Genomic DNA, 17,158 nt, shown 5'->3' on the forward strand with positions numbered 1-17,158 from the left:
TTTTAGTTTCTTCTGAAGGAGTCTTGGTTTTCTCATTTCTGGGTAGAACTCAATAATCAACAAATGTGCCTTGGGCTGCTACATTTTAGTAAAACATTGTTTTTGTATATATATATATTTTTTTGAGTCACTTCAACTCCCCTGTTTAGAGGAAACTCAAAATTTTTTCCCCCAAGCTTTTTTTTTTTTTTCCCCCAGAGACAGCTTAGCCTAAAGAATGAAACATCCATTTAATATAATGGCCCTATATTTAATGCTGTTTAATGGCAAATCTCTTACTCTGATCCACTATAAATGCATCTGCAGCAATTGGAGAATAATCCCTTCCATACCAATATCATGGTGCTGTTAGGCAAACAATAACAGCAATAATAACAATGAGATGATACAGTGGCCATGACGCCCCAGTACTCTATAGAGTAGCCACTGCCAAGAACATTGGCAAATAAAAATGAGTATGAAACAGAATCTTGAGGTGTACTGCCTATCAGAGGTGACAGGAAAAGTGTCACAAATGATCAAAACATTCTCTGGAGAGAAAATTAATTCACTAGGGAATAAATTAATTTGTTATCCCTGGAGAGGTTTCCTTTCTTATGCATTTCTTCCGAAGCACTGCAAAAAGCTTTGTAAGGTTATATGCAAATGATAGAACCAAGCCAGGAAGCAGAGCCAAATATGTAACATTCGCTTGCTGAATGTCAGTCTTTAATGTGACACATTTTATACAACGTACAAATTTATGGCTCTCTTTTGTTAGTTTCTGCTCAGAATCTGAGTATCTTTTTCACTATTATGAGAGACTAAATACTCTTTCAAATCCTGCCACTGATTAAAACTATCTTGGAAAACTTTGGAAGCACTTCTGTCAGCACCAGTTCACAAGACCCATCAGAAAACCTGTCTGCTTACTTTATAATGTTATTTTTAACCCAAAGTGACTCTGTCCTTCTTGGCATCAGACTTCATTTTGAAAGGTTTTAAAGTGTGTCTAAAATCACAACCACCTTCCAAACAAAATTGACATCATTCAGGTTGTTTATTCAGAAGTGCCTGGGTATAGGGTTGCCAGTAAGAAAAACAACAACAACAAAACAAGAATATCCAGTTAAATTTGAATTTCAGAATCGACAACAAATATTTTTTAGGATGAGTATTTCCCAGGCTTATACCAAATTCCCATTTCACTGAGCACTTGTATTTTGTCTGGTTCTGAGCATAATTCTAGAAATTTCTTCTGCAGTAGTCAGGTTCTGAAACCACTTTGAATCATGAGCACAACTGAATTAGAATACAGTCTCCACTATCTTGAAGGAGATAGCCCTCATTCACACATCTAAATTATGAGGTTCCTTTTTTTTTTAAAAAAAATAAGACTTCACATTATCTTATTGTCAGTTTAATAACATGATCGGCAAGAAAAAGCATGCAATTACAGGTAAGAAACATAAAAAGTGTGTGGATTTCCTCAGCATTCATTATTTATTGCATATTGACTCCTATCTTTTAAAGTTAGCAAAGAAACAGTTCCTTGGAAACTTTTGAACATTAACTTATACTTATTTAATATGAGCCAGATCAACTATTTTTTAATATTTGTTTTTTTTTTAGTTGGATCAACCATGGCATTTATTCAAATACCATAAGGAACATAATGAGGAAAAATAGAAAGGTTCTATTACCACAAGTGAAAAGGTAAATTCCCCCACTGAAGACTGGTTTATGAGGCCCTGGCCCTAACTTTGTTTCCTCTGGCTACAGTGGTGAAAAGGCATGAGATTTTTTTCAGGGCAGCACCTTAGTTCCTCATGGCTTTGTTGTTTAACCATTATCTAGCAAGGACAACCTGTCTTTACATTATAACCCAAGCAGTAAAATACCAGCGATACACACACACACATGGTTTATAGAATTGAGAAAGTTGAGGCTGTAATGCATGAGAACAGGTTTTTTCATTTCAAGTATTCTTAGTAAAGCTCATTATTTACTCAGTGTTTTCCTGGCACAATACACCTTCTGTAAGAAACATGAATTTCCCTGAAATTCATTTTTCTTTGTGTTTTCAGTAATCTCCAGTTTTATTTTAAATATGGAAAAGTTACTTTTCCTTAAAAGAATATCAATGGAAGAATTTTGACCAAAAAGAACCTTTTCTCTTTCTGTCAACAAAGTTGTTTTTTTTTTTCTTCAATACTTAAGCTTTCTTTGAGTAACCATTCTTCCCCCCTCCCAACATCAGGAATTATATTTCAGTGAGTAAAAAGTGAGGTTTTTAAACTTGAAAGAAAGTTGAGAATTGTTATTGCTGCAGCAAATCTGAGTTGTGGCCTGTGGGTTGAGGATAATTAGGACATTAAAAATGAAAGACTTGCTAAGAGGTTCAAAGAATACAGGCAAATGGAAAAGAAAAGAGAAAGAATTATTAACTCTAAGAAAAGCAAAAGGTTAAGAAAGTTAATTTCTTCTTAGAACACTCTGTGACTTAACTGTGAGTAATATTTCTGCAATCAAAATGAAATACATGCAGAAATTTTCTCCAACAATAAAAAAAATCTCTATTGTGGATATTGGGAATGGGAAATGTATACGTGTGTATGAAGGTAGGGAAATCAGGGTGCTGGGTAGGAGATCTAAATTCTTAGTTATCCTAGTAGGAAGTTAATGAACAATATCTAAGTGTTTAGGGGCTCAAAGGCACCAAATGCAAAGTGATAAGGAGATGGAAAAGTTAATTGCTGTGTTTTGATCAGTTCATGTTGCATACTTGTATTGAAATAGCACACGGTACCCCATAAATATGTGTGATTATTATGTGTTAATTAAAAATTTTCAAATGTTTAAGGAGATAGGTTAACTACCTCAACTTGATTATTGCTCACTATATATATATATGTATTGGATTATTACATGGCATTCATACATTTGAACAATTAAAATAATAATTAAAAAATAAAAATATAAAAAGAAAACACCTAAAGTTTAAAAACATCAAGAGTTGCTAGTTAGAAACATGGAGGTCAAGACTAGAAGAAATAGCTAAAAGAATATAGTATTTTCTCTGGGGAGTAGAAATCAGAGGTTAGGACACTATTGTGTTATCTAAAAGTCTTACAGTGTCAATGAATGGGCTTTTAAATTCATGTACATGTATTATCTTAATATAACTAAAATTTTCATAAAATCATGAGTCCCCCAAAACTAAGATCACTCCAAAACTATCACATTTAAATTATAATAATAATAATAAAGCAAAAGCTAATTAGTTGAGGGCAGGGTTTGGTTTATATTTTTAGTTCCATATAAGTATTTAAGTGAGTAAACTTTAGGAACATAACTTGTTTGTAAAGGATGGAACTTTCTGTATTTCATATTCAATAATGGTATGATATCTGCCTTAGGATCCTAGGCATAGCCTCACTTTCCCATCTTACCTCATTGTTCAACTCTTTCCCATTACATGTTTGAGTGAACTGCATTGCCTCTTAGATCACTTTAAAGCTCTGGCCTTTACAGAGCTGACATTTCTAGATCTATCTAGCTCAATTTTCCTAGAAATAACCATGGGAACTAAGGCCTCTTGGGCCCTTTCCTACGGAACTTCAAACCTCCTTCTTTTCTTTGGACTGTTCCTTTCAAGGAGGTGAGAGGTTTGTAATGGCATGCACTGGGGAGAGATTTGCCAGATTAAGCAGACAGGGGGCCATGGAAGATAAATAATATTGACAATAGACTTGGCATAATCGAATGTTACAAACTTTCTGAATTCTTCAGTCAAGCCAAAAGCTTCCTATTTTGGGAGAAAAGAAAATACTAGTCTACTGATTTCAGTTCAGTCTGTCTCTGCTTTCCACTTGGGTAGCAAAATCCCTCCAAATGCTAGAATTTGAAAAGCAATCTGGGCTGATCTGGGAGCATTTGTTCCATTTGTGCTGCTCCAGGTTTGTACCCGGAGCCAATTATCCTTTGGCATCAAATGCCCATTAGTCAGTGAAAGTTCCAACAGACACCTGGTCCTGGTGGCTTCCCTCAGGAGACAAAAAGGCAGAAGAGACACCCACTGTGCCAGTGAGCAGAGCTCCTACTTCGAGGGGAGACACTCTTTCTCTTGCACTGCTAGAGAAAAGGAAATTCTGAGTGTTCATTCTCTGCTGTTGGCCTTCTCATTTTAGAAGTTCTGAGCCCACTTGCTGCAGTAGAAAGTTAGCTCCATGTTAGTTTTGTCACAGAGAGGATTGGATTGGACCCTTGCCAGAATCTCCAAAGACAGCTTCCTATGCCATGTAGAGCTCAAGAATCAAGCACATCTTGCTGCTCTGGTGTTGCCCTGATAGGACAACTCCCTCAGGCATTTCTTAGTCTTAAGTGCTGTAGAAGCACAACTTACGTTACACCTGAAATGCAGAAATTGAATCACAAATTAAATTAAAGAACAGGTAAGGAATCTTTACAAGGCTTCATTACAAAATCTCCTAAACTATTAGAGTGATAAAAAGAGGAAAAAAAAGAAAGAGGGAATCTTATCAAAATAGAGGAAAGATCAGGACAGTAGAGGAAGGGGATTGAGGAGGAGGAAGAAGGGATGGGGAAAGCCAAGAACAGTGGGATGAATATGGCCAGACTTTGGTATGTGCGTGTATGAGTGCAGCTTGGTGGGTCCTGGCATTGGGTGTATCCACATGACACTTGTTGTGACACATGACTAAACCGGTCAGGGTCCCTCCAAGTGAATTTGGGGACTAAATAAAAACATGAACACAGAAAGTACCTTTTCTTTGGGTTCAGTGACTACTCCTCAGCTGCAGCTCCCACAAGGTGGCAAGGCAGGCAAGAAAGAGAGCGGGGAGCAAGTGCTGAACCCCTTTTATTGGAGAGAAGCCATTCAAATGAGGCAAGGGGTCAGGTTTCAGGGGGTTGAGTCTAGCTTTGTGATGTCTTGCTGTCAGCAGATTGACTGACATCTTGGAAGGCCATGCCCATCTCATGTGCTGTGTGGGGATCGTAGGCAGAGCAAGCGAAAAGGACACATAGGTTGCCAGCCCAAACAGAGAGGCAATGTCAGTGCAGTCCATTTTGTGTGCTCAATGTTTATCATTCACACACAGCCCATGGCTGGCTCGCCACATACGTAGCTCCTGTCCAGAGTGGCTCCCGACAGACACTGATTTAAAAAAGTAGAATGTTAAAAATTTAATATACAATACATCTTTTTCAGATATGTATTGTAAAGAACAAAAATTCAAGGGCTGAGTATATATGCTAACTAAAACAAAAGACAAACCAAAACAACAAAACAATTACTCTTATGGATGATTTTTCTGCTAATATAGTTTTTTAAAAACTTACCTCATAAGTCCTGTCTCCACATCTAGAATATAAGATTCTCAAAGTCAAGAATTGGTTGTGTGATATATTTCTTTTTATCTCAGTTCCTAACCCAGAACTTACATACAATAAGTATTTGATATATAGTGCATGTTGATGACATTTATAAATACCTTCCTCTGTTTATATAAAATAACAATAAATATATATCACAGAAACCTGAGTTTAACTTAGGGTGTACTTATAAGTTTTCTACAATGATTAGGCAGGGTAAAAATCTCTGTCCTGAACAATACTCTCCATTGTTAGAGGGAAAAGGAGCCACATATGCATTTAAATATAATAATAGTAATTAATAAAACAAGAAAAGCTAACTTTTATCAAGCACTTACTATATACCAGGAATCGCTTTAAGCAACTGATACATGTTAGCTCATTTCATCCTAAAATGTATTTTTTCTAATCACAGATATGTGAACATTGTCCTACAAAACTCATCCTGTGTTCAGACACCTGGTTATTTATTGATTTTGTGCAAGCAGATTGACATACTTACTCTATGACCCTAGTCAGAATGGTGCAGTAACACTTGTATGTTCATTTGAAATACATCCAGGAAATAGTTGATACATTGGCACAAAGGTGTGGTGCCTTTATCACAAAATTGGGAATTGTATGTATCACACATGAGGTGCAGAGGAACTAAAGAAACTCTTTTTTTCTGATTAGAGATTTTGAAACTGAGAGGCCACTGCCTGTGTGACATGAAAAAAAACTTGCTCATTAGATGGGAATTCTCAAAGTACCTCCTGCCTAACAAAATCATCTTATAAAGCACAGAGTGATCCCACATGCAAACTTGGAATGGCTCTATTGAAAGTGAAATACAGCCTGTGACGTACAAGTTTAATGGGGCTGGTGGTTTAGCTCTGTAAACCCATCAGATGGGCAGCAGAAGCTGGCTTACCCCGTCTGGTATTCTCTATTGTTCCAGGGAAACAAAAGTCACACATAAGGAAAGCAAAGAGAAGTCAGCACCAACTCAGGGCCACCCATCACCCCACCCAAACCAGAAGAGCAGGAGGCCAGTGTGATGGAATATGTTGTTCTTTCTCCCACGAGCTGGACTCGGGGCTTCCTGACCTGTCCCTGAAATCCAGAACAAATGAAATATGGAGAACAGGTCCCACCACCACAACCAGTAAAGAGAGTAGTCGCTGCAACTACAACAGAATCTATTGCTTTAAAGAAAATAATCATAAAATCTACAGGCAATGTAAACAGTCCCACCTATTTAGATTGGCCTGCTGACATTCTAGAATGTCAGAGGGAAGAGGAGAAACCACAGAGGGAAGGATTATTAGCAACTGATGTTGCCAGGAAAGGAGAATAAGTATTTTAGAGCTGAAGAGTCCAATGACCTGCTATTTATGAAAGAGGCAACAGAGGCTTAAATAAAGGTTCAGAAACTTACCTAAGGTCACTCAACAGGCAGTATGAGAATCCAGGTTTTGACTTCTGATTCAACATGCTTTCATTTATGGCTTTACTTTTTTCCCCCCTCTCTCTCTTGATACAGGGGATTTAACCCAGGGGCATTTTACCCCTGAACTACATCCCCAATTCTTTTAAAAACTATTTTATTTTTGGACAAGGTCTCACTAAGTTACCAAGGCTGGCCTTGAACTTGTGATCCTCCTTCAGCCTCTTGAGTAGCTGGAATTATAAGCATGTGCTACCATGCTCAGCTACTTAGTAAATAAATTAAAAAATGAAACAAGGCAATTATTTTTTAAATAAAAAATTTAGCAAAATCAAACATGTACCACCTTCCAATAACTATTATTATTTTTTATATTTTTCCCTCCAACATTTATTTATTTTCATACATTTAGCTTAACCATGATTATGAACCATACATTTCTGTTTGGTTTGGAAACAAAAGTTGATTTTCTCACTGACAATTTAAGTAAATTCTTAATGTTCATTCATATTTATTTGTTGAACACCTACATGCACCAAATATTTTCAAATAAAACAGTGTCACTATCCTTGTAGAACTAATATTCTTGTGGAATAGACAGAGGATATATAAATAAAGATGTAATGAATAATGCTGTCCCATGAATGAGGATAATTTGTTCCTGAATAAAGGCCCCTGTGGTGGGGAATTATCATAGGCTAAAAATGTACCTAACATTAATTTTGACAGGAAAAATATATTTTTTTCTTCTCAAGCCCTCATATCAACACCCATGTATCCTGAAACAACACCAACCACATTAAAATAGTGAAAATTACCTCATAGGTCTGAAGTTACCAAAGGATCTACGTCTTTATTCCCAGAGCAACCATATTATACTTAGTATGCATGGTAACATATGCTGAATGTGCTCCATGGCCTCCTGAGCCCAGGAAGTCCAACTCCCTCCTCTGAAATGTGAAGAATACCTCATGAATTAGGTTGAGGTATGAAGTCAACTGATTTGACAAAATTCTTGTATCACTTAACGCCCCCCCCCCGCCCCCGCCCCAACACTCCTACCAGAGCAGAACTGAATAGTGTAAAGGAAAGTTAAGACAGTGGTAGGAAGATTAACCAGATAAACAGATAAAGAAGATGGGGTAAAATGAGGACAGGCATATCTTATACAGAATAATCAGAGGAAAGAAAGGCCTGAGACATCAAAGCGACACTCAGGACAACTGTGAATGAGAGAGGAAGCCACTGGAACTATCTGAAAGAAAGCATTCTAGGAAGAGAACAGTAAATACAAAGGCCCTGTGACAGAACTTGCTGGATTGCTCAAGTAATGGCAAGAATTTTGGTGTGAGAAGGCCCAGTGAGGAAGGACAAAATGGAAAAAGGTGAAACTTGCCTGGTGGCCAGGTCCTAGATTACAGAGGACCTTGGTTGTTATGCTCAAGACCTGAGTACTTTGGAAGGAAGTAGAATATTTCGAGCAAGGAGTGACACAGTCAGATTCATATGCAAAAACAGACTGTAGATCAGGGAAATAAATTAGGAGACTATCATTCAACTGACAGAAGATAGATTGAGTCAGGGTTACAGTGGTGCAGAGAGAAATAGTAATGTTGCAGTTGTACTTTGAATATAAAGCCAACATGGTCTGTTTTGAGTTACGTGTGATACGTGAGAGAAGAGGAAGAATCAATACTATTAGTAAGCCTTATGCATACTTTGTGCCAAATCCTGCACACACACTCACACACACACACACACAGAGAGAGAGAGAGAGAGAGAGAGAGAGAGATCACAATCCTATGTTTTTATATGCTCTTCTGTCCACTGAATTAAGGATAAATAAACAATGGCCTGGACATTTCTGACCATGTACCAATCATATATAAACACCTATGATCATGATTTCTAGGTGAGGCATGTGACAATAGGGGGTTATTTTGGGAGTATGTTTTCTTTAATTTTCCTCTTAAAGTGAGACAAAAGAGGCTTTTTATTTATTTATTTTTCCTTAGAGGAAAGCACAAAAAAGCCTAGATATAGAATTCAATAAGATCACTCTCAGATTTCCAAATTTTGCTTTTAGAAACTTTGGGAATTTCTCAATTTCATAGGTTGTGGCAACACACACTGCTACTATGTGGGGATTTAAAAGGATGAGCAAGCATCAGTCCCCTTTCCCAGGGAGTTTCTCATCAATCACAGGAGATGATAAAATGATACCAGTGATTAATAGAGACACCTCTCAGTGTCTTGCCAGCTCATCGCCCTCCTACCTGGATATCTCATCCCCCTTCCCCACCCTCACAGTCAATCTGGTCAGCCACAGTGAGAGCTCTCTCCTTCTGGCCACTGCTAATTTGATTAGTGGTCCATGAACATGTGACTTAAACCAAATCAAGAAACCAGATTTCTTCTCCAAAGGATTTAGAGTTAGACTCTAAAGTGATAATCAGCTTCTGCTGTCCACTGAATTAAAAACATAAGCACTGACTTGGGCATTTCTGTCCATATATCAATTGTAAAGGAGAGAAAACTCATCTGGAAAGCCAGAGGGAAAGATGAAGCAGGCATACAGAGTGGCTCTCAAGTTCTGCTTTTGGCTTCAGAGATCCATGAGTTAATGGAGAGTCTTCAAACAAGTACTTTTATTTTATTTTTTTATTTGTTTAAATTAGTTATATATGACAGTAGAATGCACTTATATACTTTGATGTATCATACATAGATGGGATATAATTTCTCATTTTTCTGAGTATACATATTGTAGAATCACATTGGTCCTACAGTCACATACATACATACAGTAATAATGTCTGTTTCATTCTACTATTTTTCTTATCCACACATGCCCTGCCTTCCCTTTCTTTCACTTCCTTCTACCTAATCTAATGTTATTTATTTATTTATTTTGCATTACTTTTTTTTTAAAAAAATATTTATTTATTTATTTTTCGGTGGACACAACATCTTTGTTTGTATGTGGTGCTGAGGATCGAACCCGGGCCGCACGCATGCCAGGCGAGCGCGCTACCACTTGAGCCACATCCCCAGTCCCTATAAGAATGTTTAATAGCATTTTTTAATAGTAAAGAAAAACAAAGCTCAAATACCCAACAATAGTTATGTCTAACATTTGGTATACATACTGAACAAAGATAAAAGGCTGCTGAGTAAACACTGGAGTTAAATAAAGGCATATACATATAATCAACTATAATTTATTTTATAAATAAATAAGAAAAAGTCACTGGCTGAAAAGGATTTGGTTTCCAGTATTATTTAATTTGCAGCACCCCCCCCCCCCCAATCAAATCTCCCTTCAAGCCAAAATGACAACTCTCCCTGCCAGGCAATCACAACCACCCTACTGGCCCCACAGATTTGGAGGAAAATGTTTAGTCTGCAGTTCTACAATTTTTATTTTAACCTGGTTCCAGTTTGAGGAGACAGCAAACCCTTGCTTTTGGTAACCTGACTTTTTGGTATTGGTGATTGAATCCAGGGGTTCTTAACCACCAAGCCACATCCCCAGTCCTTTTTGAATTTTGAGACAGGGTCTCAAGCTGATTAGGGCTTGGCTAAGCTGCTGTGGCTGGTCTCGAATTTGCTATTCTTTTGCCTCAGGTTACTGGGATCACAGGCTTGAGCCACTGTGACCAGCTTACTTTTCAATTTAAGAGAGAGGGAGGGAGAGGAGAAACTGATCAGATTTAAGACCCACCCTAGGAATGTGCTTAACCTTTTTATTCAGCTTTGCGCTGATGTATGCAACCACAGAAGAAATATAACCTTCCCACAAAGTGGTTAAACCAGCAGCTTCTGGTCTAGTATTCAGAAAGATGTGTTGCCTAAAGAATAGACTAGTGATGTGGCTCCAGTGGCCTCTGCAAATGAGGCCTTGACAATCACCAGTGGACAGACACATAGTATCCAGCACTCTCCTTGGGTCCTTCTCCTGAATTTCATGGGCAGGACCTGTGTGAGGGGAGTAGCCCGTACTTCTGTTGGAGAATGGCTGTAGTGCTTTCCAGGGCACAGCCTGGACGAATGATGCCAAACTTTCCAGACACAGATAAGTCAACCACAGTAGAACCAAGGCGACACTCAGGGCTCTGACCATCCCCAATTGGTCCCCCATCAATGACCAGGGACAAATGAGGCCAAAGGTCTTGGAACTCCTCAACATTCAGAGAACTGGCCTGGGAGCTGAGGTTGGCACTGGTGAGAGCAAGAGGTCCCCCAAACATCTGGGCCAAGTCCAGCATGAAGGCATGGTCAGGAATCCGGATACCTACAAGAGGAGTAAAGGGGTTCAGGTCTTTGTTGAGCTCTTCTGAGCGTTCCATCACCAGGGTCACTGGACCTGGCAACAGGTCTTTGAGGAGTTCCTCGGGTACTCTCGCTTGGCAATATCTGTAGACGTCGGCCACGCGGCCCAGGCATACGGCCAGCGGCTTGGTCTCGCTGCGGCCCTTGAGGCGGTACACAGCGTCCAGTGCTGTCGAGCAGCTCGCCGAGCAGGCCAGGCCGTACAGCGTGTCTGTGGGGACGGCCACCACGGCGCGGGCGCGCAGCTCGGCCACGGCGGCCCGCAGCGCCTCGGTCCAGCCAGCGCGCTCAGGACTTGCGGCCTGCACGGCCCCATTTCCCGGGAGCCGCAACAGCCGGTCCCCGGCGCCGCTAGAGCGGGGCTTGGCGGGCGGAGGAGGCGTCGGCTACGAGCGGAGCCCGTCGGCCCCTGGCTCAACCCCACGCTGGCAGCCACTGCGGCCCTCAGCCTACAATTCTTAATACACATAAATACCACACTTTTTGTATTTCTGTTTGTATATAAAGTGTGTTGACATCCAATTCAAATCTTCATACGTGTACTTTGTATAATGATGACCAACAAGTACTTTTAAAGGATATTTTTCCCCCAGTGTTGGGGATCTAGCCCAAGGTCTAGGGTACGCTAGGCAAGCACTCTACCACTGAGCTACATTCTCAGCCCTAAAACAAATGTAATACTATCCCACTAAATCCCAGGCCAATAAATGACTATAAACAGGCTAAGGGGACTCAAAGGGGGGGAGAGAGTACATCTGGTTGTGCAGCAGGTGGGATAAGGGATAATAAAGTATTTGTGAAAAATTTTAACAATTGAATCTATCTTAAATGAAAGGTTGAGAACATTAATTTAAAAACAATATTGGGGAGAATAATAAAATTAATGAAGATAGCTGTTTTCTAAAAAAGTAAGAGCTCTTAAGACAGATCCTATCCTTGCATGAGCTATGGCACAAATCAACACAACCTAGTCCATTTTCCACTTGGAAATAGTTATGACCAACTACCAGTCCATTTCCATTGTTCTCCTTCTAACTCCTTTGTTTTAAAATTAAAGAGGACATCCAGAAAAAGTCCTGTATTTCTACAAATAAAATATCTTCCAAAATAACATGAAATAATTTATAGTAATAATAATATATAAAACATAAAATAATAATATATAAAATTGCAATGCTGTAACTTTCTATGTAAACTTCATCCCTGTTTTCTTATTATGGGAAAAGTGGTAAATAAACATTTCCAACTAATGAGACTTGATTAAGAGGAAATGCAAACCTAATTTCACTCCAGGAAAACTTGTTTGGCTCTGTTGGCCTTTTCAATGTCTGTATCTTGACTTTCAGATGTAGCAAAGGGCCACAGATTACTTTTTTCTGGGAGAAAAGATGTTTTGACAAACTTTAAAAACATACCAAAACATGATACTTGAACAAAAAATTTGGTTTAATTTGACAGTTTTCATATAATATTAAATGTGAATATATCTGAAACTTAGGAGAACTATGCATTTAGAAGGTACTACATAAATAGGCATATGATGTTGTTATATATGTTTATAAGTACATTGATTAGTAAGAGAAATAAAGCTAAACTTAGTGGAAAAGTTCTGGAAAGAAACAAAAAAGTGAGCATTTATACCTTATAGCTAATATAATCTACCTTATTAAGGGAAGATATAGTTTTTATAGTATAATAAATTTAGATAGCAAGTCAATGAAATTTTACATTTGAAGGCAGCTCATGTTACTCATTTAGCTGTTGATTTATTAACATTTTGAAATACTAATTACTCCCAAACCAATTTTTATTATATCCTGGCATTTAGAACTTCTATAATCTCAAAATCTTGTCCTTCTTTCACTTTTCAACTTGCTTATAATCCCTTTATTTGTTTATTTTTTTTTAAATTTTTTAGTTGTAGTTGGATACAATACCTTTATTTTATTCATTTAATCCCTTTATAATAGGTATAATTGTAACATTTTCTGTGTCATGAAGTGATACTAGCCATGTTTCCTTTTTTTAACTTTTTGGATTTTTTTATTCTAATTTGTTATATAGGAAAGCAGAATGCATTATAATTCTTATTACACATATAGAGCACAATTTTTCATATCTCTGGTTGTACACAAAGTAGAGTCACACCATTCGTGTCTTCATACATGTACTTAGGGTAATGATGTCCATCTCATTCCACTATCTTTCCTACCCCCATTTCCCCTCTAGTGCCTTTGCCCTATATAGTGCTCGTCTAATCCTCCAATGCTCCCCCTCCAACCCCATCACGAATCAAATCCTTTTATATCAGAGAAAACATTCAGCATTGGTTTTTTGGGGGGATTGGCTAACTTCACTTAGCATTTTATTCTCCAACTCCATCCATTTACCTGTAAATGCCATATTCAAAATGCTGAGTAATATTCCATTGTGTATATATATATACCACATTTTCTTTATCCATTCATCTACTGAAGGGCATCTAGGTTGATTCCACAGTTCAGCTATTGTGAATAGTGCTGCTATAAACATTGATGTAGCTGTGTCCCTGGAGTATGCTGTTTTTAAGTCCTTTGGGTATAGACTGAGGAATGGGATAGCTGGGTCAAATGGTGGTTCCATTCCCAGTTTTCCAAGAATTCTCCATACTGCTTTCTATATTGTCTGAATCAACTTGCAGTCCCACCCACAAAGGATGAGTGTGCCTTTCCCCCCACATCCTCACCAACACTTTAATAAGTTTGTATTGTTTGTATTCTTAATAGCTGCCATTCTGACTGGAGTGAAATGAAATCTTAGAGTAGTTTTGATTTGCATTTCTCTAATTGCTAGAGATGTTGAACATTTTTTTTTATTATATTTGTTGATTGATTGTATGTCATCTTCTGAGAAGCATCTATTCAGTTCCTTGGCCCATTTATTAATTGGGTTATTTGGTTTTTTGGTGTTAAAATTTTTGAATTCTTTATATATCCTAGAGATTAGTGTTCTATCTGATGTGCATATGGTAAAAATTTGCACCCAAAGTATAGGTTCTCTATTTACCTCACTGATTGTTTCTTTTGCTGAGAAGCAGCTTTTTAGTTTGAATCAAAGGGAAAATAATTAGGGAAATCACAGGCTGTGTTTAACATCAGTACTTCCAAGCTATAAGTTGTACCAACCCCATTCTCAACAAATTGGAAAAGCAGCTAAATATGCAATGCCAGCACTCAACAGTTGTCAGGGGCTATACACATATCATCTTATTTAACCTTCTTCGGCTCTGTGAGATGAGAATCAGTACCCCCATTTTAGATAAGAGAAACCAAGAAATAGAGGTAAGCATTTGCTTAAATATGGCTAAATAGGTGGCAAAACCAGGGTGTCAGGTTTAACCTTAAGCTAGTTGGCCTCTAATGATCAGAGAGTGTATTGGTCCTTAGCTGTGTGAGGCTCTGCCCTTAGTGCTAGGTGTCCAAAAGAAGATAAATTTTGTTTCTTCTATTTCACAGATCTCCTGGATATAGGTTGCCTGAAGAAAAGGGTTTTGCAAAGATGGTGAATGTTGGTTTATGTTAGAGAGCTAAATGGGAAATTGGGATAAAAGCTCAAGGGAATGGCGGGACCGGTTCCCCTTTATCTAAGCACTGACCCTCAGTGTCATGAGCTTCTTCTCAGCTAGGCCATTATCCAGAGAGCTTGGTGACCAACAGTATATAAAATATTTGCTCCAACCCAGGACTATTGGCTTTAAAGAAGTTTTCAGAAGCAGATTCAGTTTCTATAAGAGTTGAGCTGGACTTCTCTGTGTATTACTCTTACAGGTTCTTACCCACACACAGAGTAAATAGTTAAAGGTATAGTAAATTTCACAAAGGTGGGACATAATTCCAAGCCACATATTTGTTTAAATGATTGGATTACTTGGGTTTAGTTTCTATTTCCCTCTTTATTTCCTTCTGAAAATGATATAGAAAAAATGCCAGTTTATTAAAAACTAGAATTTGATACAGATTTCTTTACACACTACGTTAGGCTAAAGGCATTCTGTGATTGTTGATCAATCCAGCCATTCTGACTGGAGTGAAATGAAATCTTAGAGTAGTTTTGATTTGCAATGTTAAATTATGAAGATGTATGAAAATGGACAAGGACTGCCTGAAATAGATCAACGACTGGGCACATTCGGCTGGAGGGCTTGTTGTAGGAGGAAAATCCAAGTCATATTACTTTATGATCTAACACATGTGATGCTAACAATTTTTCAAGGCAAGACACTTAAAATATGTTCCAAGTGTTGGTACCCAAACAAATATTTTCTTCCATATGCTTTCAGGTGTCTTCATTTAATGTGCACATTTGTGCCTACCTTTAACTCATATTTACATGTGGACTTTGTACAAAGTATAGCATTGTGATTAAGAGAACAAGCTTTGAAATCCAACCTGCATTAAGAATCTTTGTCTCCACCATTTCCTTGGGCAAGTGACTTCACCTTTCTAAAGCAGTTTTCCTCCTTTGAAAAGTGGAGATAATCCCTATCTCAAGGGTAATAGTAAAAATTACACTTGTTAATGGAAAAGGTTTCAGGCATGCATGTGTCATATCCTAAGTCTCATTAAACAGCTGTTATTATTAATGTTGGAAATTACCATTTCCATCACAGGCTGCACGGGGATGGGAAGTGTTTGTTGAATAAAAACGCAGGTGACCCATCTCACAGACTTCTTCCTCTCCTTTATAATTGCTTACCTGTCCAAGGACTATGATCTCAGCTCACGCACTGCAGTTGTCAACCGCATCACCCATTAACCTGTCAAGTAAGACAATCTAAAAACTCCAGGCATACTTTCGAATAAGGATCTGGACTGTTGAACTGGAAAGCTAAACCTAGAGGCGTGACAATTGCCCTTCGACCCGTCCCCTGCTTATTTAAATGGTGCGTCCCTTCAGGTGTCGCTTGATAAAATTTGTGCTGAGCGCTCCTGGTGGATTCGCTGGACGCGGCAGGGCAGGAGGCTCCAGTTCTCACCTGCCCGAGTTCCCTGGTGCGTTGGCTGTCCTGGCCACCCGGTCGCGCACCTGGAGAGCGCTCAGCGCTGTGGGCAGATTCCCCAAGTCGCAGACTTCGGGGCGCAGCTCGCAGTGGAGAGTGCTGGGACCATTACCAGCTGGTACCTCCGCTTACCTTCTTATCTGCTCTAAGGCTCCGGACTGCGGGAGACACCTGGAGGACGCCTCTAACCGCCCTAGGACACCACGCCCGCGGCGCCCAGGAAATAGAAGCGAGCGCCGCCGGCAGCAGAGCTAAAACGCTGGGCGCGGGCTGCGCGTCGCGGGGCCACCAGTTTCCGCGCAGAGCGCTGGCCACCGCCAAGCCATGGGCGCGCAGCGGGACATTGGCACCTTCGTGGTGTGGGACTACGTGGTCTTCGCCGGCATGCTGCTCATCTCTGCCGCGATCGGCATCTACTACGCCTTCGCGGGGGGCGGCCAGCAGACCTCCAAGGACTTTCTGATGGGCGGCCGCAGAATGACCGCCGTGCCGGTGGCGCTGTCCCTCTCCGCCAGTTTCATGTCAGCTGTCACGGTCCTGGGCACCCCCGCAGAGATCTACCGTTTTGGGATCATGTACAGCATCTTCGCCATCACCTATTTCTTTGTGGTGGTCATCAGCGCAGAGGTCTTCCTGCCGGTGTTCTACAAACTGGGGATTACCAGCACTTACGAGGTAAAGGGGAAGGTGGGGGACTTTTCAGGCTCCTGGAGGTATTTTCTTGGGGATGAATGGTCACTATCACATCAGAATCTTTCCTTGTCTCATCACCTGTCACCTTTCCCTTGAGGGAAAAGTGTTGTAATGACTATAAAACCTTGGGATTTATTCTCCTGAGCTCAATGAAAAAAGAGCCTTCCAAAGTAAACGGAATGATTGGACTTGTTGCTCCCTAGGGTCCTTTTTTACCTTTAACGTCTTTGATTCCCTGTCAAGGGGAAAGATTTTAAAACTCTTTGGGGCAGGGTGGAAGGGGCGTTGGG

General features: G+C 39.4%; 1 protein-coding gene and 1 pseudogene across 1 annotated transcript in view; one reads left to right on the forward strand and one right to left on the reverse strand.

Moving 5' to 3' along the window:
- Nucleotides 1-10,537: 10,537 nt before the first annotated feature.
- On the reverse strand, nt 10,538-11,606 carry LOC114091925 (threonylcarbamoyl-AMP synthase pseudogene; annotated as a pseudogene).
- A 4,893-nt stretch (nt 11,607-16,499) lies between these two features.
- The window catches only part of Slc5a8 (solute carrier family 5 member 8), a 44,175-nt gene continuing 43,516 nt past the window's right edge, over nt 16,500-17,158 (forward strand). Inside the window, exon 1 of the mRNA XM_027929210.2 lies at nt 16,500-16,850. Coding sequence (XP_027785011.2) covers nt 16,500-16,850 — 351 coding nt within the window. The remainder of the gene's footprint in view (nt 16,851-17,158) is intronic.

This window comes from Marmota flaviventris, chromosome 3 (assembly GCF_047511675.1).
Source record: "Marmota flaviventris isolate mMarFla1 chromosome 3, mMarFla1.hap1, whole genome shotgun sequence".
NCBI lineage: Eukaryota > Metazoa > Chordata > Mammalia > Rodentia > Sciuridae > Marmota > Marmota flaviventris.